Raw genomic sequence first — 21,653 nt, 5'->3', positions numbered from 1 at the left:
ATGTCATCAACAAGGTCCAAGCTGCCACTACTCCTCTTTGGGCTCCTCCTGTGCAGCTCCTTTGCTCCTCTCCCAGTTATCAGCAGTAAGAGACAAACCATACAGAGTGCTGTGTCATTGGTTCAGGCTACCAGTCTCTCCTTGGACAAGAGGGAGGTGACAGCCAGAGATGGAGAATACCTACTGGGCATCAAAAGACTGAGAAGGCTGTACTGTAATGTAGGCATCGGCTTCCACATTCAAATACTACCAAACGGGAAGATCACAGGCGTGCATAATGAGAACAGACACAGTAAGTCATGCCATTCCCTGTTGAAGTCTATGTAAAGTAGGCAAATAACTGTGAAACTATTCTAAATTAGCTCATGCATCAATTTACCCATGCCATTTCTATGATATGAAAAAAGAAGAACTCAAGACTTTTTAGTCATATGAAAATGTATCTCTACTTTAAATTAATAAGGAATTAATTATCAGCATTATGCCAAAAAATGCCCATTTTCAACAGTGGCAATTCCTGGAATTGTTGACGGATGAAATGCTTATAACAATCTCTGTTTTATCTCCCCTTTCCATATTGTGAATAGTAGTTTTAGGAATTATTCCTTCTAGCCCTCTAGTGGCCAAGCAGCCGCTTAGTTTGCTCACGCGTCACGCTGGCTCTGAAAATCTTTACTTTCAAAGCATGTTGAAGACACATTTGGGTGCTTTTCCACTTTTCCTAATCCAAAAAATACAGTACATATACTGTATAATAAGTAGTTGTTTTCCATTTTGTTTAGCTTTCTCTTTTGGATGTACTGTATGCTATATGTTGCTTATTATGGTTCTGTTTCATCCCAGCCCTTCTAGAAATGTCCACTGTGGAGAGAGGAGTGGTTGCCATGTTTGGGATGAGGAGTGGTTTCTTCGTTGCCATGAGCCACAAAGGCAAACTCTATGGCTCGGTAAGAACTGATCAGCATTTGCTAAGTTGATGACAAGTTGTGTGAAGTGAACTAAAAAGCATTTTTGAACAGTGTTAACCAGTGCATTGACTCATGCATTGATGAAGAACCCTAGGTTCTTCACATTTAATATTGTAGCACAGTTGAGGTTCAATTTAACAAAAATGGGCAGTTCAGGAGATAGAGCCAGTCACTTTCATTCAACTAGGATTCCAGGATACCTTTTGCATTCCTTTCCCATTGACTCACTTGGTCATTGAATCAGAAGCTCCTTCTTATGCTTTCAGATAGTGATTCATTTAAATACTGAATCAGCAAAGCAAACTTCTGGGGTAATGGGAGTCTTCTTCATATCCTAATGCTCACCCTACGCAGATGACAACCAACTGTATATATGAAGCCTGAACTTTTCACTTGTAAATTAAGAAAAAACTGGAGTTGTCAGACCAGACAGTTACCATGGATGGCATTAGTTTGGGCCCCACCTCTACTGTTGGGAATCTTAGAGTTAAGTTTGAAAATGACATGTCATTTGAGTTCCACATAAAATATTTAACGTTCGCACACACACTGCACGTTGGAATGGCTATTTACCCTTGAGTTTCGGAAAGTCTTCACACCAAAGTCTTGAGTTAGTTATTTATCATTTGTAACTTACCACAGGGTCAACATTACAATGAAAAGGGTTGGACAAGGACAGGTCAGCTCACCAGTGCAATAAAATAACAAAAACAAAGATTTAATATAAAAAGTTAAATACAATACTATTAAAAAATATATAAATTAAAGGATGCAAGATTAAAACCAAAGCGACTAGTGTAAACTGTATAAGAATCTGAAAGTGAATGCAAGTTTTCCTGTGGTGAATACGAAAAGACAGGTAAACAGATATGCAGAGGTAATAGAATGATGAGTTTAGAAATCTGATGGCTTAGTAAACTATGGTGGTGCATGCAGCCTTACTCCTTTTTGCCACACGGCAACCAAGAGAGCAGTCTGTGGGCTGGATGGCTGTGGTCCTTGATTATACTGTGTGCCTTCCTCGAACACCACAGGTGGTCGATGTCCTGGATGGCTGTGTTGTGCCACCTCTCCCCCTCTCTGTCATTATTTGTGGCTTAGAGCAGAACAGTTCCCAAACCAGACTGTGATGCAGTACATCAGCAAGCTATCCATGGTTCACTAGTATAAGTTTGTGAGGCTCTTCTTTCTCCAAAGACAGAAGAGCCACTGACAAGCTTTCTTGACCCAGGTAGCTGTGTGGAGTGACCAGGAGCGGTCCTCATTGATGTGCACACCAAGTCACCTGCGCTGCTGACTCTCTCCATTACAGCATCATCAATGTGGATAGGGGGGTGTCCACCCTGCCGTCTATAGTCCACAATCATCTCCCTTGTTTTGCTAACAGTTAGAGAGGTTGTTTGCCTTGCAACAGCTGGTCAGTGATGTCACCTCCTCTTTGTAGGCCGTCATGCTGTTTTCCTTGATGAGGCCCAAGATGGTCATGTCATCATCAAACTTAATGATGATGTGGGAGCTGTGCTTGGCAGTACAGTCATGGATGAACAGGGAATGCAGGAAGGGGCTGAGCACACCGCTCAGAGGTGTGCCCATTTTGAGGATCAGCTGTGAGGAGGTTTGGCTGCCAATTCTCACCACCTGGGGCAAGCCTGGGGAGGTCAAGTATCCAGCTGTAGATGTAAGTCTCCAGCCAAAGATTTATGAGTTTGAGGGGTTTTGAAGAAATAATGGTGTTCAACACTGAGCTTTAATCAATTAGGAGCATTTTCACATACACTCCTGATCAAAATCTTAAGACCAGTTAAAAAATTGCATGAATTTGCATTTTGCACTGTTGAATCTTAGGAAGGTTCTAAGTAGAGTTTCAAAATGCAAAAAGAAGAAATGGGAACAAGAGCCCAAAAGTTGTGAGCAGGCAATTTATTGAAAACAACAATTTAACTGAAGTAGGCTGTTCATCAGCTGATCAAAAGTTTAAGACCACAGCTCAAAAAAAAAAAAAAAACTCCTAAAACCGAAATTAAAGTGTCAAAAACTGACTCAGTAATGAGTCGCTCCACCATTATTGTTGATCACTTCAAAAATGCGTTTTGGCATGCTTGATGCAAGTGTTTCCAAAAGGCTAGTGCGAATGTTGCGCCAAGTGGTGAAGATGGCTTCACGAAGGTTATCCACTGTGTGGAACTGAAGTCCATTTTTGTAAACTTCTCTTGCCATCCATCCCCAAATGTTCTCAATTGGATTACGATCAGGGGAACACGCAGGATGGTCCAAAAGAGTGATGTTATTCTCCTGGAAAAAAGTCTTGGTCAGACGGGCATTGTGAATTGGAGCGTTGTCCTGCTGAAAAACCCAGTCGTTACCACACAGACGAGGGCCCTCAGTCATGAGGGATGCCCGCTGCAACATCTCCACATAGCCAGCTGCTGTTTGACGCCCCTGCACAACCTGGAGCTCCATTGTTCCCTTGAAGGAAAAAGCACCCCAGATCATGATGGCGCCCCCTCCACCGTGCCGCGTAGAAAACATCTCAGGTGGCATCGCCTTGTCATGCCAGTAACGTTGGAAGCCATCAGGACCATCAAGGTTAAATTTTTTCTCGTCAGAGAATAAAACTTTCTTCCACCTTTGAATGTCCCATGTTTGGTGCTCCCTTGCAAAGTCTAAACGGGCAATTTTGTGGCGTTGAAGGAGACGTGGCCTTTGAAGACGTTTCTTGTTTTTGAAGCCCTTCCTTCACAGATGCCGTCTGATGGTTATTGGGCTGCAGTCAGCACCAGTAATGGCCTTAATTTGGGACGAGGATCGTCCCGTGTCTTGACGGACAGCCATTCGGATCCTCCGGCTCAGCGCCGGTAAGATTTTTTTGGGTCTACCACTTGATTTTTTTGTTCCATAACCCTGAGGATCTTTTAAGAAATGCAAAATGACTGCGTCCAACCTCAGCAGCGATGGCACGTTGTGAAAGGCCTTGTTTATGCAGTTCAACAATCCTACCACGTTCAAAGACGGTGAGCTTTTTGGCCTTTGCCATCAAGAGATCTCACAGTGTGATTACTTGACAGGAAATGACATGGAATCCAAATTTTTGCACAGATTTTGGCTTTTAAAGGCTGTGGTCTTAAACTTTTGATCAGCTGATGAACAGCCTATTTGAGTTAAATTGTTTTCAATAAATTACCTGCTCACAACTTTTGGTCTCTTGTTCCCATTTCTTCTTTTTGCATTTTGAAGCTCTACTTAGAACCTTCCTAAGGTCCAACAGTGCAAAATGCAAATTCATGCAATTTTTTAACTGGTCTTAAGATTTTGAGCAGGAGTGTATGTACTCCCTTTGTCCAGGAGGCTGAGCGCTCATTGTGAATATACTGTATGTAGTAATCATAACAGCCATTCCTTTGGAGACAAAAGGTCTAAAAAGAGTAAGAGAAACAGTGCTGTTATATAAGGTTGCATTGTTGACATAATATATAGATCAAATAAAGTGAATACAGAGCCTCACCCTGGTTTAGGTTAAGCAGCATTTCATCTGTCAAGCTTTCCCCATCCCACAAAACACAATTGTTGATTTGAAGTTTTGTTCCATGTTCCAGGTTTTCAGACTCTATCTTATCTGCTAAACAGCAACCCTTTAAGTACAGAGGTAGGGGGCTCAATCATAGTGGGGGAAGATCAAATGACCTTTGCTTTCAGCTGCTCCTCGACCTCTGTGAGGGAACCTGCCAAGTTAATGTGTTTTGTATATATGTCACTATTTCTGTGGTAAGGGTCAAACAGCACCTTTCGCTGATATAACTTTTCAATGCAGCAATGACATTGTGCCAAGCAATGCTTTGAAAAATCACATGTAGCTCTCATAATGTGCACAGTGGGCAAATGGCTCTTCAGAGGACAGCATGACATGGTAAATGATGTTTGTCTTGATGACGTGTATATTTCCCAATTTCACATAATAAGCAGTAAGAGCCCACAGCCAGTTATTTAACCAGCTCACTATACCTTTTTTGTTTTCTTCTTCTACCATTTACCCCTATGTCATGCCCATTTACAATAATATATTTCTATCTGAATAAATAATCAAATTATAAAAATGATTTAGTGGGCCAGATATTAATGCTGGTCGTCTGGTTTTGGTCCATGGGCTGCCACTTGCCAGACGCTGCTGTAGGTTATCCAAGGAAGTAAAAAAGACAGGTTCAGCTGAGCTTATCTCTGTATTCTGCTTATTTGAAAAATCCTTTTCATGTATTCATGTTTGTTGATTGGTTGGTTTGTCAGCAGGACTACACAAAAACTACTGAACATATTTCAACAAAACTTGGTGGATGGATAGGACAAAGCCCAAGAAGAAACCCATTCAATTTTGCTGCAGACCTGCACAAAAGGATTTAATCAAATAATTCCCAAACATTTTTTTGACTAAATATCCACCTATTCAACATGTTCATGTATTTAATAAATGTTATCTATTTCAGTATTGACCAAATATTCTGTATGTTATACCCTCTTGTACATTTCCATGCATTTAAAACAAATATAATATGCTCTGAAACTTGTCAAGGGTGCATAAGACTGCTTTTCAGTTTGTTGGCAGAAATGTGTGGCTTCCTAAGTGGAGTGTTAGGCCTTGGTAGATATAAGCACTTTGCTGAGGGCGTTTACACGCGTCTCAGAATATTGCAATACAGTTCAACAACAATCTCAACCTCAATAATAAGCATTCAGTAGCTAAATTGATATCTGAATTTATACCTCTTGCTGTAAAATTAAATTAAGTAGCCATTGAGTGTGTTGGTGGAGTACATTCATAAGTATTTATTAGAGAAGAGGTCATTATATCGAGCCAAAATTAACAATTCAATAGTATAGTATATAGTGTACTATGTAAATATTATACTCAGACAATCCAACAACGGTATTACCATACTCTTATGCTCGTTTTTAAAGAGAAGTACTGATTTCTATCACAAATCAGTTTGTTTGCATTATATTGTGCTTTTTTTCAATAGATGTTAGGCCGCTGTCAGTAAATTCCCTTATAGAAATGTAATCATGTCCCATTTCAGAGAATTGCAACATAACATACCTACACTGTCAGAATTGCATTGGAGTTGTTGGATTTGTTTTCATTAAATCAAATTAAATGTATTGTGTGGTCAATAAGACATAAGGAAACACATTGAATGATCAAGTCACAGGAGCAGTAAAATATCACATGATCAGTACTTTTCTCCAAATGCCTTAAAGGATCAGTATTTACACTCAACTAACATAAAATATGACTGTGCTTTATCCTCCTCAGGGCCACTACAGTGATGAATGCAAGTTTAAGGAGAAGCTCCTGGCCAACAATTATAATGCATATGAATCCGTTGCTTACCCTGGCATGTACATTGGCATCAGCAAGACTGGCAAAACCAAGAGAGGCAACCGTGTCACCACCAACATGACTATGACACACTTCCTTCCAAGGATATGAATAGAAGGATCAATACTCAGTACAGATAAACTAAACTAAACAGACAAAGATAACACTCTACACAAAACTAATACAGTGCTGTAGGCATTGTTTGCATGAACTGTTATTACCAACCAGAGAAGAGTAACATGGCATCAACATGGCTGTGAATGTGGACTTGAATGGACATATCAAATATAAAACATCATCAGCATTAACATTATTATCAGAAAAACCTGGCTCGTACTCATATTGATGTGTAGCACCAGGAAATACATTAAATGTGTCTCCCTTCACAACTACCATTTTTTAATGATTTATGCCATCGACCAATCCGAGTGTTCAAATGTTTGTTTTAACTCCAGTTTTCAGTTGTCCATCTCAGATGTGAGTTCATGTTTTCTTGTGGTTTATGTGTTACTGCAACCAAAAGAGCATTATTTTCTTCTGTTCTTTGTGCATATTTACAATGACTGCCTACTGGGGTTAGACCAATTATAAAACAATGATGAGCCGAAGAAAAGTACTATTGCTGAATGCATCTATTGCAGACTCTATGGAGTACAAAGGGCAGTGATGATTGCAGTTCTAGTTAGTGAATCAGAGGGCTAATGAACTAGCCAGTTGGTTTAAGCTTGAACTTAAAAGATTAACTTACAGATTTACATCAACCCCCACTCAATTCCACTGATCATAGTCACTCTACCAAGATGAACTGATTTTGTTCTTTTAAATGCGTGTGACCAGGCTTAAAGTGGTTTTCAACTGCAGCAAGTGCAGGTTTAACTGTCAGTACTGTACAAGGACAGTGTGATGTTCAGTTGTCCAAAGTTGAAAAGTGTATAGAGATACAATACAATAAATATTGAAAAAGTTCAAAAGTCTTTAAATGTCTTGTCCTTGTGTTTGAGGGGCTTGAACCAGAGACGGTTTTGAATTTTTGCTGCAATGATGATTCAGTTATCAGAGTGGTTGAATTTTCTGCCAATCAACTAATAAAGTTAGAGCTTGATTGATTTTTATTAAAAACCTTGTTTCATTATAGTATAGTATGGTATCATATGTGCACTATACTATTTGCACTGCCGTCAATGCAGGATCAAGTTCTTTTTCAACCATTCCATCTTCTTTACAAGATTGAAAATTGTCAACAAAGAATTAATAATAAAAGATAAGAAATTATACTATAAGTAGTATGAATGTTTTCATAGTTAAGTACAGCGTAGACATTGTTGTATAGTATAATAAAACGAAAAAAGTAATATGCAGAACAAGTACACTTTTAATACATGTTGCTGATAATATCCTGTAGCTTACTTCATTTATAGTGGATGATTTTTGACATTGTAAATATGCTGCTGTTAATGATATGTTTAACTTAAGGATAAATCTAAGTTTTGGGCAGACATTTTCAGTATGCCCGTTTTTTTTAAAGTTTGGGAGAATACATTATAACTAAAGCTCTGAACTTCTTGGGTTAAATTGTATATTTCATATTTCTTATGGACATTACTTTATATATATGACATTTTGTAAAGGGGTGAGGCTAGAGCATGACCCAAGGAAGGTTAGATCTTTAAAAACGGTGATTTCAGCTTCCAAGCTAGTGCCTCCAGGTATCACAAAGCTGCTACATCTCATCTGTCCACTTCAGATACCTAACTCCAGGCCTTAAAGGGGACATATTATGCCTATTTCACCACAAGTTGATATGGTTACTTGGGGTCTTAATGAAATGTCTGTAACATATTTTGGTTGTTACAGACATGGCCATGTAAGAGAGACTGCCATTTCATTGTGATGAGAGACTGATACGGAAGCTCATTCGCAGTCACTCAAGCATGACGTTTCTGACTTAGAGGAACCATAACAGATCGCAGGAGTTGTTTTTTTCCAGAGTTTTTGGGTCGTTAGACATGCCAGATACCCAAATTAACGTGTAGAAGCACTACAAAAGAGGAATTGTCATAATATCTTTATTCAAGGTGTGTTACGGGAAGTTATGGAAAATGTTCTTGAGGGCCATGGGATCAATATATACATGCTTTAAACTAGCACCTCTAATTGGGAAGATATTACCTCTGTCCACATGACAAGTTGCTTGAATTGGACTGGAGTGGAAGGGGTGAGAGAGTCTGTAGTGTGTGTTTATACGTAAACACTCTTGGGGAGCCCTAAGAGTGGGTGCCATGGTTCTTGAGGTGAGCTGGGTGCCTGATCCTTGTTCCCTTGGTGGTTGTTGAGGCAAAAAGATCAACTTTGCCTATTTCAAGTCCCATAATGCACAGCCAGAGACAATCAGCAGCTTTTCAGCATCTTTGATTCTTAACCACACACCTGGATGTGCTCTCTGAGCCACCTCCAAATAATTATATTTTGAATTAATTTGCTTGAATGAAGGAGCAGGGAAGTTGGGCTTTTGCTAAAGTTTGAGTTCTGGGTTTTCTGTTTTTTCACAATTTGGTATAGCAGAGCATTCAGGTTTGGGCTATATAATGAACACAAAGCTCTGGTGAACCCCACAAAAAGGAAGAACAGTCACAGAATGTCAGTGTAACTATGCAAAGCTATTCAAAGACAACAACTTGATTGATTATGTATATACATTTTTTTTTTAATGGGACTTAACAGCCCATAAACTTTGGCTTTGTATCAACAAGAAAATATTCATCACACAACAATAGCATCACACATTAGGCTATATATACTATAAAAGTTAAACATAGAATTAAAACCAGTTTTACACAGGTAAAGAGCCTAAATAAATTACTGTACATCAAGTTCTGCATTGAAAAATAAATAATTGTAGCGAGTCTGCGACACACCACACAATCACCCCGACACCACAGCTCTCTTTGGATATCTTTTTACTGGCTCTTTCAGCTGTAATGATGAAACATGTAACAGGGAATGCATCAGTTTCCATCTCCTTAGACTGCTGTCTCTTTCAGCTCCAAATGCAGACAGAGAGACAGGTTCCTGAGCGGCACGTACCACAGCGCGACAGGGGGGTTCACAGACCAGAATACTTATATACAACATATACACATGAAAATAAAAGGTACATAAAACATTACTCCTTTTGTAAGTACTGATTTAACCTAATCATTGGCTATAAAATGAAAATAAGAAAGCACTAGAAATACATATCCCCCCCTCCTCATTGTCAGCAATTGGAACATCCCCCTGAGACGATACTCACTGCAGGGTTTCTTAAAGTTAGCTGGAATATAATAACACCCCATTACATTCACCCCTCCTCAATTACAGCAAACTTTAAGACTATATGAGAACTCCTTCCTTATGGGGGTAACCTTGACCGCAGTCGTCCAATAGGACAGCAAACAACTTTACCAGGTAGAAATATGCCCTTATACATATAACAAAGAACCCCCTCCGATAAGGTACATCTCAACCCTACATTCAGATTTTTCTATATACAACACTGGCCCTTAAAGCTGAACTGAATGACCCTCTCAGTGGTTTACGCATCTACAAAGGTCGAGAGAACTTCGAATAAGACAAAGAATCTACACTTCCAGGTTCTCTTATGATCATGCTCATTGATTCAAGTAGTCTTCTAACAGGTTTTACTACTCTTCCTGTTCTGGTTGTCGTTGCATCCCCACTGAGGACAGTCTCTGATGGTTCCAGTCTTTGATTCCTCCAAAGCAAGTTCTCTTTTGGCAGAATTCGGTCATATTCTGGAGTGTTACACCTGGAGCAGCCGACAGGACTAGTCACACTACTAATTCCACTTCGAGTTGTCACTGACAATAATCACTCCTACTGCTCCCAGGATCATGCAGTGTCTCCTGTTCCCTCACCCCACCCCACCCTCAGTACCAGAGTCACTTCTGTCGTTCCCAGAGACATCACTCTCGCTTGTAATGCTTCGACTGCTATTCCTGCTGGAGCTGCCCTCATGTAAAGAGGCCACATCCTCCTCTCCAACTGGTGTAGTCTGGTGCTGCTCCATACCAAGCCCAATTGCCGGTTGCTCTTCGAGAGTTCCTTGGGCCTCCCCAATACTGACTGTTTTGGGACATTGGCCATGCATTATCCAGACAGCTGTCCTACTGTCACCGGACTCACTTTCTACATCAAATAAAGGCTCATTGCCGAGACTTTCAACATCACGAGCCACCTCCTCTGAGACTGTGGAGAAGATCGTGGACATGTCCTCTGGTTCCAGCACCGGCAGTAAGTTGACTGGCAGAATGAAGTTCCGATGAACGACCTTACTCTTCTTAGTGGTAGGATCCTCAACTCTGTAAATGTGCACAGATGGATCCTTCCATGTAATCACATGCACCGTTGAGTCCCACAGATCGGCCAATTTACCTTTTCCTCTGTCTTTCCTGTTTGCCAGCAGAACGTTATCACCAACTGTGAGCGGAACACCCTTGACCCTCTTATCATATTGCCTTGCCTGCCTTTTCTGTGCTTCTGTCGTGTTTCTCTGGGCAATCTTTACCGCTTCACTAAGGTCCCTCTGCAAAGAGTCAACGTAGGTGTCATGAGCCACCACATCCTCATCCCTCAATGTGTTGCCAAACACGATGTCCACAGGCAGCCTGGGTATCCTACCAAACATAAGATAGAAAGGTGCGAATCCAGTTGTTTCATGTGTGGTACAGTTGTACGAGAATGTTAGCGTCTGTATCATCTGTGGCCACCGCTCTTTGTCTCTTGGTGGAAGGGAGCAGATCATGTTACCGAGTGTACGATTGAATCTTTCTGTCTGCCCATTGCCCATGGGGAGATATGGGGTGGTGTGGGACTTTTTGATTCCAGACACCTGTAACAGTTCCTTGATCAAATGACTAAATGACAAATGACAAAATTAGCCCCCTTGTCTGAATGGATCCGGAGAGGAAACCCATAAGTACAGAAGAACTGATTCCATAACTTCCGTGCCACTACCTTGGCGGTCTGGTTCGGACAAGGAAATGCAAGAGCTAGCTTCGTGAAGTGATCTGTCACAACTAGCACATCAACACTTTCTCCGTTCTTCCCTTCAGCCGACCAGAAATCTATGCAAACCAGATCGAGCGGTGCACTAGTCTTAATTGATTCTAATGGTGCCCTGGCCTCTGGCTCAAGAGTCTTGCTAACTACACAACGTTTGCAGTGAGAAACATATTTCTTAACTTCACCATCCATTCCTGACCAGAAAAATCTTTGGCGCACCAGATGAAGTGTTCTACTCTGGCCCTGATGGCCTGCATCATCATGAGTGCCTTTGAGAGCGACAGCCTTGAGTGAGCTGGGAAGCACTAGCTGATACCTTTTCCTACCAGTTCTGTCCTGGGATCTCCGGTAGAGAATGTCATTGGTCATCTCAAGTTTTTCCCAATGTTTTAGCATCCTCAGAACTTGTGCAGGCTCATGGCATTTCTCCCGACGTGAGGGTCTCCTCTTCCTCTCAATGAAGAATCTAACACGAGCTATAACACAGTCCTTCTTTTGACTCCTTTTAATGTCATCCGCAGAGAAGGCTGGAAGAGCAGGTACGCCCCCCTTCAGCAGACTGCCAGGACACTGGGCAAAGTTGATGTTGCGTATTAGCCGGCCACTTTCCCATTCTGAACAGGATTCCAGGGTTGCTTTAACTCCCTCTCTGGACATTCCAATCTGACCTCCTACTTGGTTTTGGCGCAGGTAACTGTCACTGGTCTGGACATTGACTGACAACCGAAATGCCTCCTGTATTCGCTCCGAGGTTACACACTGAGCGCCATTCTCTAGGGCTTCACTAGCATCCAAGACTTTGGCAAATGGACGTCGGCTTAAAAGGTCAGCAGGTATGTTCTGTGTACCAGGTATGTACTTCAAGTCAAAATCAAAGGGTGCAAGTTTTGACACCCATCGTTGCTCACAGGCGTCTAATTTAGGCTTAGTCATGATATATGTCAGGGGGTTGTTATCAGTTAGGACCGTGAATTGGTTTCCCTTTAGCCAATGTGCATATTTATCACATACAGCCCACTTGAGAGCAAAAAACTCTAACCTGTGAGCCGGGTAGTGGGACTGTGACTTAGACAATGTCTTATTTGCAAAGGCTACGGGTCTTGGTCTCTTTTCCCCGTCAGGCACCTGACTAAGCACCGCCCCCAACCCATCCATCGAAGCGTCGATATAAAGGACAAATGGTTTCTTGAAATCTGGATGGGATAGAATAGCAGTCTGAGTAACCGCATTCTTGATTTTCTCAACTGCCAGCTCAGTCAGTAGTCCAATCCTCTGGCTTTAGACGTCTTGGCTTGCTGACACATGGCTTTCTATCTTTCCTCTTCTTTTTCTGTCCTGCAGTCAGTGCAAACAATGGTTTTGCCATTCCTGACAGACCTTCGATGAAGTGCGAGTAATAGTTAGCCATGCCAAGAAAGGATCTTATCTTGGTTGGTGAGGGGGTTTCACCGTCATTTGCCATCAAATCTGCCGCTGTCACCTGGTTGATGGCGGAAACTTTGGATGGGTCAGTTGCAATGCCCTCTGCAGTTACAATGTGACCTAAAAACTTGACTGACTCTCTAAGGAAATAGCACTTTTTCTGTGCCAACTTCAGGTTATGTTCCCTGAGGCGAGTGAATACCATCTCCAGACGATCCAGTGCCTCCTGTTCACTTTTTCCAAACACAAGGAGGTCGTCCAAGTAACAGAGAAGGGAGAGATAATTCTAATCTCCAAAGATTGATGTCATCATTCTGGCAAATGTCGCTGGGCTGTTACATAGCCCCTGAGCCATTCGGTTGTATTCAAACAACCCGGCAGGGGTTGAGCATGCCGTATATTTGCGGTCATCTTCATGTATTGGGATGTTGTAGAATCCTGACGTCAAATCCATAGTACTGAAGAAGCAGTTCCCACCCAATGCTGCAAGGGCATCACCCTGGTGTGGCAATGGGTATGCGTCCTTCTCTGTTCTCTGGTTTAACCATCTGAAATCAGTACATATCCGGAGTTCTCCTGATGGTTTCCAAACAATCACAAGTGGAGAGGCCCATTCACTGTAGGATTTCCGAATAATGCCCTTCTCCTCCATTGCATCCAAGGTCTCCTTCAGTTTCTGGTAGTCAGATGGTGGGATCCGCCTACATGGCAATCGGAAGGGCAGCTCATCCTTCAGTCGAATCCTATGGACAACTTGCTTGGCCTCTCCACAATCAAGTTTGTCACGGGAGAAGATTCCTTCATACTGAGAAACCAGATTAACGAGTTTTGATTTCCAGAAGTCAGACACTTCACAAGACTTTACATCTATCTCTGTTAAACCTAGTTCCTGCAGTTTTGACATGTAATCTGTTTTACTCTCTCAGAGGACTCGGGGTCTGGTGACTCTACCTGGGTAACATTCTGCAAAACTGCCTTTGCCTTGCCAGGAGACCCTTCACTGACACCGTCGAGTTGTAATTCTTCAAGGGCTAGACACGGGTGTAACTGAGCGAGCTTGGTGTTACGGCGGAGGACTATGGGACGATCAAGGGGGTTAATCACCTTCATGGGAATCCACTTATCCCCCCGCAAAGGACAGACTCTTGGCGCAGACCGAGAGTCACTAGGTTCGACCATTACAGTGCCTCCAACAGACACTGGCACTTTCTCCTTTAGCTTTCCCCAAAGTAAATGTTCATGTCGCGGCTCCAAGGTCACACACTGCTTCAGCACAACAGCTCCCACCCTTTTTGGTATCCTTTCGCCATGCCAGCGATCAACATTTGACAGCAGGTCAAGTAGGGGATCTCGAGAATCTTCTCTGGCTGGCCGTGAAACATTATCCCAAAACCAGTCACTATTCTTTGTGTGTCTCATTACGTGTCTCATCACATTTGATCCTACTATCATATCATCTATTTGTCCTGGAACAACTAGGAAGGAGTCAGCCATTTTGCAACCAAGTAGATCTATGCTCAACTCATAAGTACATTTAGGTTTGGCCTCATTACCCCCACAACCTATCAGAATTTTTTCTGTTGGATGACTTGATTCTCCATCGATAATGTTGCCACTCCGGAGGCTGCGTTCAGCAGACTCACTCAGTGTGCAGGTTGTGGACCCGCTATCTACAAGAGCTGAGAGTTCTACTTTCCCTTCAACTAGTGCTGCGGCATAGAAAAGATCGTCTTCGTCATCTATTTTCCGGTAACCAATCCCCTGTGCCAGGCCATCTGGTTTCACCACTAGTGGTGTGGTTCTTTTTCTGTGGATCACTTGCTGCTTTGAATAGGTTTCATTTTCAGTATCAAAATCTGCAGGGTTCTTTGGGGTTGTGTCATATTCTGTGCCCACACCATCCCCCTTTTGGCGTAGGCCCTTTAGTTTAAAGCTGGGTCTGGCACATGGGGCATGGCTACATTTGTTTTGTTCGCTTGTCTCTTTTCTGAGCATTCAAATCCTCTGTGTCCTGTTTTATAACACTTAAAGCATAGGCCTTCTCTAAAGCAGTGGGCCTTGGTTGAATGATCCGGGGCTCTACAGACTCTACATGAGCTTAAGTTTGTGGTGGCCTCACCCACCTGTGCTCTACCCCAGGCTTGGCTTTGACTCTGCTCTTGCTTAGCAAGAATCTTTTCCATAAGGGAGATCATTTTACTCAAAGAGGCTGGCTCAAGGTTAGTAGAATGATTAGCACTAACTGGCTGCTGTGCCATGCACCAAGCATTGGGGGTCACATCCTCATTAACTTTGACTGTGTTTCGTGTCTGACATGCCCTGGCTGATTGCCTGTCTCTGTGGTGGCTGTCAACCAGTACCTGAACCTCTCCAACAGTCCATTTCTCAAGAGGTCTACTTCTGAGGGCTGTGTACAGGCTGGGATCAGGGCAATGTTTAACAAACATCATGGTTACTTCATGACCCGGATCCTCCACTTTCACTCCCTGTCTTCGTAGGCACTCATCAGCAAGATCAATAGCCTTATTGAGTCTGATCCAGTAATCTAAACCACTCTCTGAACGCTTTGGTATAGTTTTGTAGAAGTCCTGTAGCGGGGTAGTTGACGAGATTGCATCTCCAAAGTGCTCTCTGAGAATAGTGAAGATAACATCAGGATCTCTGCTAATGCTTACGAACCGGTTGTTACGGATGCAAATCTTGACGACATCTCTTGCTCGCCCCATCAATCTGTCCATAACTTCATTGCCTTGCTCGGACAAACTACAGCCCTTCCTTGCCAGGTATGTTTGCATAATTTCTTGCCACTCACTAACAGTGCATCGATCTGAGCCGTCACCTCTGAAGTGAGGTGGCTTTTTAATGTCAGATTTGAGGATTAGGTTCATCTTTGACCAATCAAGGTTTTGGGCTGTGTTTGGGGGAATGTTTACATTTTCATTAGCACTAGCCTGGCCTGCTTGTGACAACTTAGCTGAGATCTGACTCCCTATCTCACTGCTTAGCTGTTTGATCAAGTCTGCAACACCTTCAAACTGATTTAGTGGTAGACCACCTGTGGGGTTCTGACCCAACCAACTATGGCCACCTATTGCGGATTGAACAGGGGAGGCCCTGACACTCGGTTCTATCAAATTAGCCAACTGAGCTCCCCGTCCCGGAGATTCCCCTCTGTGCACTCAATGTATTACCCTCATTGTGAACAGGAGTTACATTCACAGAGTCAATACCGTTATTTGACATAAGATCATCTGACTGTGGCACACTGACATATCGTGAAGGAGATACACCTGCAGCCCCTTCAGGGTCATCACTGTTCGAAAAGGACATACTGTGCAGGGTCCGTTTTTCCAGGTTCTGTGCACCTGTGATGTCGAGAAAATGTAGAGAAGCTTCCCGGCGATCTGCAGCAGCTGATCTCTTGATCCGGGTCACGGCACCAAATATGTAGCGAGTCTGCGACACACCACAAAATCACCCCGACACCACAGCCAGGGGCGGTTCTGGCTAATTTGAGGATCTGGGCAAAGTACAATTTTGAGGGCCCCCCCCAAAAAAAAAAATCTATTTTGACTATGTGTGTGTGTGTGAGATAGAGAGAAAGAGAGAGAGAAAGAAAGAGAGAGAAAGTGAGTAAATAAGTGTGTGTGAAATGGAGACTTGTGTGTGTGTGAGTGTGTGTGAGAAAGGGAGACATGTGAGTGAGTGAGTTAGTGTTTGTGTCATACTAACCCAGGGGTAGTCAACCTTTACTATCGAAAGAGCCATTTTGCCCCCTCTTCCCCTCTTGGAGCCAAAAAATTATTTGATAACACAGGTTATAAAGCTTTATATATAGTTATACAATATATATAAAAACTATAGTTTGTTGCATTTATTAAATTATAGAACGACAATAAAAAAAACTGTTATTTTAACCTGTTACAAAAAATGAAAACACCAAACTCTTATGAAGAGGAGAACATAATACATGTGTAGGCCTACTTTGAAATAAATTAAACACAGAACTATGCTTTTTTGCTCATCTCCAGCTTGGTACTTTTCAGCAGATGCTGTGTGCTCGCTCTGGAAATGTCTTTCAACATGACATTTCTTATTGTTTGCTAATTCCTCGCCACATATCAAGCATACAGGTAAACCTGCATCGTTGGCAGTGAAAGCAAATTAATCTGTCCACGCAGAATTAAACTTTCTATTTACCTCCCAGACATTTCTTTTGGGGGATTTGTCCGTGGTTAGTTTACCGAGGCCGGGGGTCGGAATAGATTAGCAACCTGTAGGGAAGTAGACGTAATAGGATGTGACGCATATTTTAGTTGACGAAATATTAAAACAAAACGTGAGAGCAGGTCAGACTGGAGGCGGACACAGACACTGAAGCTCGGTACAAACCAAATGCAGCTTCTGCTCTGATCAAGAAGCTGCAGCGCTGATCTCTGATCAGCTGTGACCAGAGAAACTCTGTGTTTTCACTGTTTCCACTGATAAGAAGCAGGCGGTAAGTCACTGAGCGGCTGCTTCTCTCTGAGCGAGTGAGCGGGGCGGGGGGCGGAGCCCCAGGGCCTGTGTGTGTGTCCGCTATCTGGGAGCACGCACCCACACATTCACCCGCTCCTGGTATTTCACGACGGCCTGATACGATGATGATTTAATCATTTCAAAAATGAACGTGAACGTGACGTTCACTCACGTTCATTATATGAAAACTTATTCGTTAAGTTCACCGCAGAGGGGCTCCGGAGCTGCATGTGGCCGACCCCTGCACTAACCAAACACACACAAAAAATCATCTGGCCCGCGAAGCGGTTTTCTATTATCTATCATATCACTGTGTGGGGAATTGGCAACTGCAGGCGCCCCTGCTTGATGCTGTGTGAGAAGGGGGAAGGGGAGGGGGCGAGGGGGACAGTTCACCTCTGGGTCTCCCAAATGCAGTGATTCTCAAACTGTGTCGCGCGCCCTAACTGCGGTAGGGGATATGTGAGGAGGAACTAATGTTTTGAGTCAAAACTTTTGACGTCCGCATCTCTTTAACGGTGGAACTGTAAACAAATCATTATTTCGCCGTAGGCAGGGGTCTGCAACCCGCGGCTCTACAGCGGCTACCTGTACAGTGTTGTGCGAGCGAGTGTGTGTCCCCAGACATCACACACACACAGGCCCCGGGACTCCGCCCTCTCACATTCGCTCAGAGACACACAGTGAGATCAGAGCTCGTTCCTGTTAAGCAGCTGGTCAGTGACAAACAAGACACGGTGTTCAAAAACCAAGTTGAAAAGAAAGTACGATGAAGCCTGTCTTGCTATTGGGTTCATATTGAATGAAGGAGGACATGAGGAGTGATTTATTTGAAAAATAAAGAAAAAAATCATAAATACGACGAGGCCCCCTGGTGGCCGAGGCCCTGGGCAACTGCCCGACTTGCCCAACGGGACGCGCCGCGCCTGACCACAGCTATCTTTGGATATCTTTTTACTGGCTCTTTCAGCTGTAATGATGAAACATGTAACAGGGACTGCATCAGTTAACATCTCCTTAGACTGCTGACTCTTTCAGCTCCAAATGCAGACAGAGAGACAGGTTCCTCAGCGGCACGTACCACAGCGCGACAGGGGGGTTCACAGACCAGAATACTTATAAACAACATATACACATGAAAATAAAAGGTACATAAAACATTACTCCTTTTGTAAGTACTGATTTAACCTAATCATTGGCTATAAAATGAAAATAAGAAAGCACTAGAAATACATATCCCCCCCTCCTCATTGTCGGCAATTGGAACATCCCCCTGAGACGATGCTCACTGCAGGGTTTCTTAAAGTTAGCTGGAATATAATAACACCCAGGGGTGGACTGGGACAAAAATTCAGCCCTGGCATTGTCTGTCCAGACCAGCCCACTACATTATCAGCGGACACCACATAGAAGTCCACAAATCTCACGGTGTCTTCTCTCATGCATACTACTGTTACCACCTAGCTCAAAGATGGCAACAAGAAGGGAGGCCACACACAAACCTCTCAAGCCAAAAGTAAATTTATTTAACTCCAAATCAAGATAGCTCTAACTACGTAGTGGGATGTGTAAAATATGTTACGCGTCAGTGGTGTTAACGGTGTTTGGATGTGTGAAAATAAGGTGTGATGTATGTTGTAAGGTGCAGAAGCAAAGAAAAACAAAGGCCGAGGGCCCCATGCCCCTGGAAGCAGCCTTTAGATCTGCAGCTGAAGCCCAGCCCAAAAGGGCAGGCCCAGGGGGATGCCCCTGCCAGCTCTACCTGTGTCTGGAAAACAACTCCTCAGGCTCTCATATGTCAAGTGGTCAACCTGAGAAGGACATGGATACATTATAATGTCTCTAATCATCACAAATTAAGTATGATTTTATAAAACATAAAAAATGATAAACTCACCAGACTAGAGGAGACTCAACAGACAAACTTTGGTTCAGTGAAGGCAGAGAGTGGAGGCAGACAGAGGGCAAGTCCTCGAACATGGACAGAGGGGGAACAACTCCTCAGGCTCTCACATGTCAAGTGGTCGACCTGAGAAGGACATGGATACATTATAATGTCTGAAAAATAAAGAAAATGTTTTCCTCTGTCCTGCACCTAGAGTTGAGAACTTTTTGGATGTGTGTTTCTTTTAAAACCTTTTGAAAATTATTATAATTATGAAGTATGAATTTATACATTAAAAAATACATGATAAACTTACCAAATTCTAACAGTGGTCCCAAATGTCCACATATAAAACAGAGGGAGAACGACTCCTCAAATATATCACAACAACCTGTAATGGAGAATAATTGATCATTTAGTGTACATGATCACACCATTAAGGATCAACATATAAGCACTCTCATCTCTATTTACAGCTCAGAAAGTTTACTGTTGCAACTCTTAGCTAGCTTAGCTGAATCATCTGAACAATAATAACCCATAATATCACAATTCGGCATATTAAAACAAAATCAAAAACGTTTTCTACTTTGTTTTGGACATGTCTCAAAAATGTAGCCTAGCCAGCCCCATGCCAACGTTACTTGCCATGTCTGCCTCCACTCGCTCATCATTGTCGAGTCCTCCTCGCTCGTCTCCCGGCGCACCTGCTGCTGCTGGGCTGGTGAACCCGGCACCAAATAGGTCCGTCAGTTTGGCACATTTAGCAGCCTCCACCTCCAGAGACTTCAGCTTTTTTTCCCGATGCTTCTCAGCGCCACCCGGGCGTTTTTTACTCTTCTCATGCATTTTAACTTTCTGTCTCGGCAGCAGCCCGTCCCGCGACTCCCCCCGCCAATGCCATGAGGTCCCGCCCCACCCTGGTTTGTGTTGTGATTGACAGCACTGTCAGGACTCTCTGAGCCTGTCAGCCCATGATTGATTGACAATGACAAACAATAGACCAATAATATGTGTCGATGCTGGCAACACACTGCTAGCCCTCTGTAGCCAATTGGCCGGCCCAATTGGAGGGAATTTAGAGAGGAAGAAGAGAAAAAAAACCGAAAAAAAATACATAGCGGACCAGACCGGCCCACATTGGGTCAACGGCCCACCGGGACGATGCCCGGTATGCCAGATGGCCAGTCCACCCCTGATAACACCCCATTACATAATAATAAAAGGTAAATAGTAAATAAAATCAAAAGTGAACAGGTAACTTAACAAGTCAGTAGCCGACTTACTTCTCTTTTACTGAACCTTGGACAGTGGCATGGTAGCCTACTTATTTCTCTCTTACATTGGCCAGTGGCATGGCAGGCCACATAGTTCTATATTAAATGGTAAATGGCTTTGTATATAGTGCTTTTCTAGTCCTGATGACCACTCAAAGCGCTTTACAGAACAGTTTTACATTCACCCATTCACACACACATTCATACGGTGCATCTATTCACAGCACTTAGTAATTCTATGGGGGGCCATTTGGGGTTCAGCATCTTGCCCAAGGACACTTCGGCATGCAGATGGGTCAGACTGGGGATCGAACTGCCGACCTTCAGGTTGGAGGACGACCACTCTACCCCTCAGCCACAGCCGCCCATGTATTACAGTGTTAAGTGTCTCATACAGGTTCACACTGACATCTTTATGACATAATAATCCTTCCAATTTGGTTCTTGAGACCCAACCACTGAGTAGCCAATTTAGTTGCCTTTAAGAACAACTAACTTTTCAAATATTTCTGGTGTTAACCGCCTCCTGTGCGGATGGAATATTATTCCTGCAAACGAGAACAGCCTCTCAACCGGAGCTGAAAAGGGGAGGGTTATGTTAAATCGAACAAAAAGGAGCTTGATGAGTGGTTACTGCTGAAAAGAAAGCAGGTCTTTTCTGGTGTCCTCCAGAAAACGAAGGGTCTCTATCTTCGCTTTGCGTGTGATCTCCTGTCTTTCCTGGACTTAAGTTTTTTTCAGCTGAAAAAGCAAAGAAGTCATCTTCCTCATCATCTTGGATGTTGGAGGAAGCCGTTTCATTCTCTGCCACCAGGCCAAGATCTTCAGCTGAGTGGAGCATAAGGTGGTGGATTTGTCTCTAACCCTAACCCTAACTGTTTTTTGATTTGTGGAGAAAGTATTTTGAGTATTTTAAATACAAAATGTCTACACTCTAAAGTATTTTGTTACAAATTACATTAGATTTTTGATCGGCCCTATCAAATACAAATTACAAAATATTCTCAGTAATGAAATACAAGTAATAAGAATACTGTCCATCTCTGGTCGTACATAACACAATATGAATGATGTGTACACAGTTGTAGCGATGGTGGATACTTGTGTATTCAAAACACATGAGTTGCTAAAAGTTGATAAACTACAGGTCT

General features: G+C 42.9%; 1 protein-coding gene and 1 long non-coding RNA gene across 2 annotated transcripts; one reads left to right on the top strand and one right to left on the bottom strand.

Moving 5' to 3' along the window:
• On the top strand, positions 1–6,609 carry LOC128445924 (fibroblast growth factor 4). The gene is made up of 3 exons (XM_053428830.1): positions 1–292; positions 844–947; positions 6,271–6,609. The coding sequence occupies exons 1-3, from the start codon at positions 1–3 to the stop codon at positions 6,445–6,447; spliced, it is 573 nt and encodes a 190-aa protein (XP_053284805.1). The 3' UTR covers positions 6,448–6,609.
• Positions 6,610–18,845: 12,236 nt separating this feature from the next.
• Positions 18,846–20,124, bottom strand: LOC128446229 (uncharacterized). Its single transcript, XR_008339559.1, has 3 exons — positions 19,542–20,124; positions 19,238–19,369; positions 18,846–19,151 (listed from the first exon to the last, which is right to left on the bottom strand). It is a non-coding gene; the product is annotated as an uncharacterized LOC128446229 (long non-coding RNA).
• Between the last annotated feature and the right edge of the window lie 1,529 nt (positions 20,125–21,653).

This window comes from Pleuronectes platessa, chromosome 8 (genome assembly GCF_947347685.1).
Source record: "Pleuronectes platessa chromosome 8, fPlePla1.1, whole genome shotgun sequence".
In the NCBI taxonomy this organism is placed as follows: domain Eukaryota; kingdom Metazoa; phylum Chordata; class Actinopteri; order Pleuronectiformes; family Pleuronectidae; genus Pleuronectes; species Pleuronectes platessa.
The sequence above is the reverse complement of the archived record's forward strand: the minus strand, read 5'-3'. Positions and strand labels throughout refer to the sequence as shown.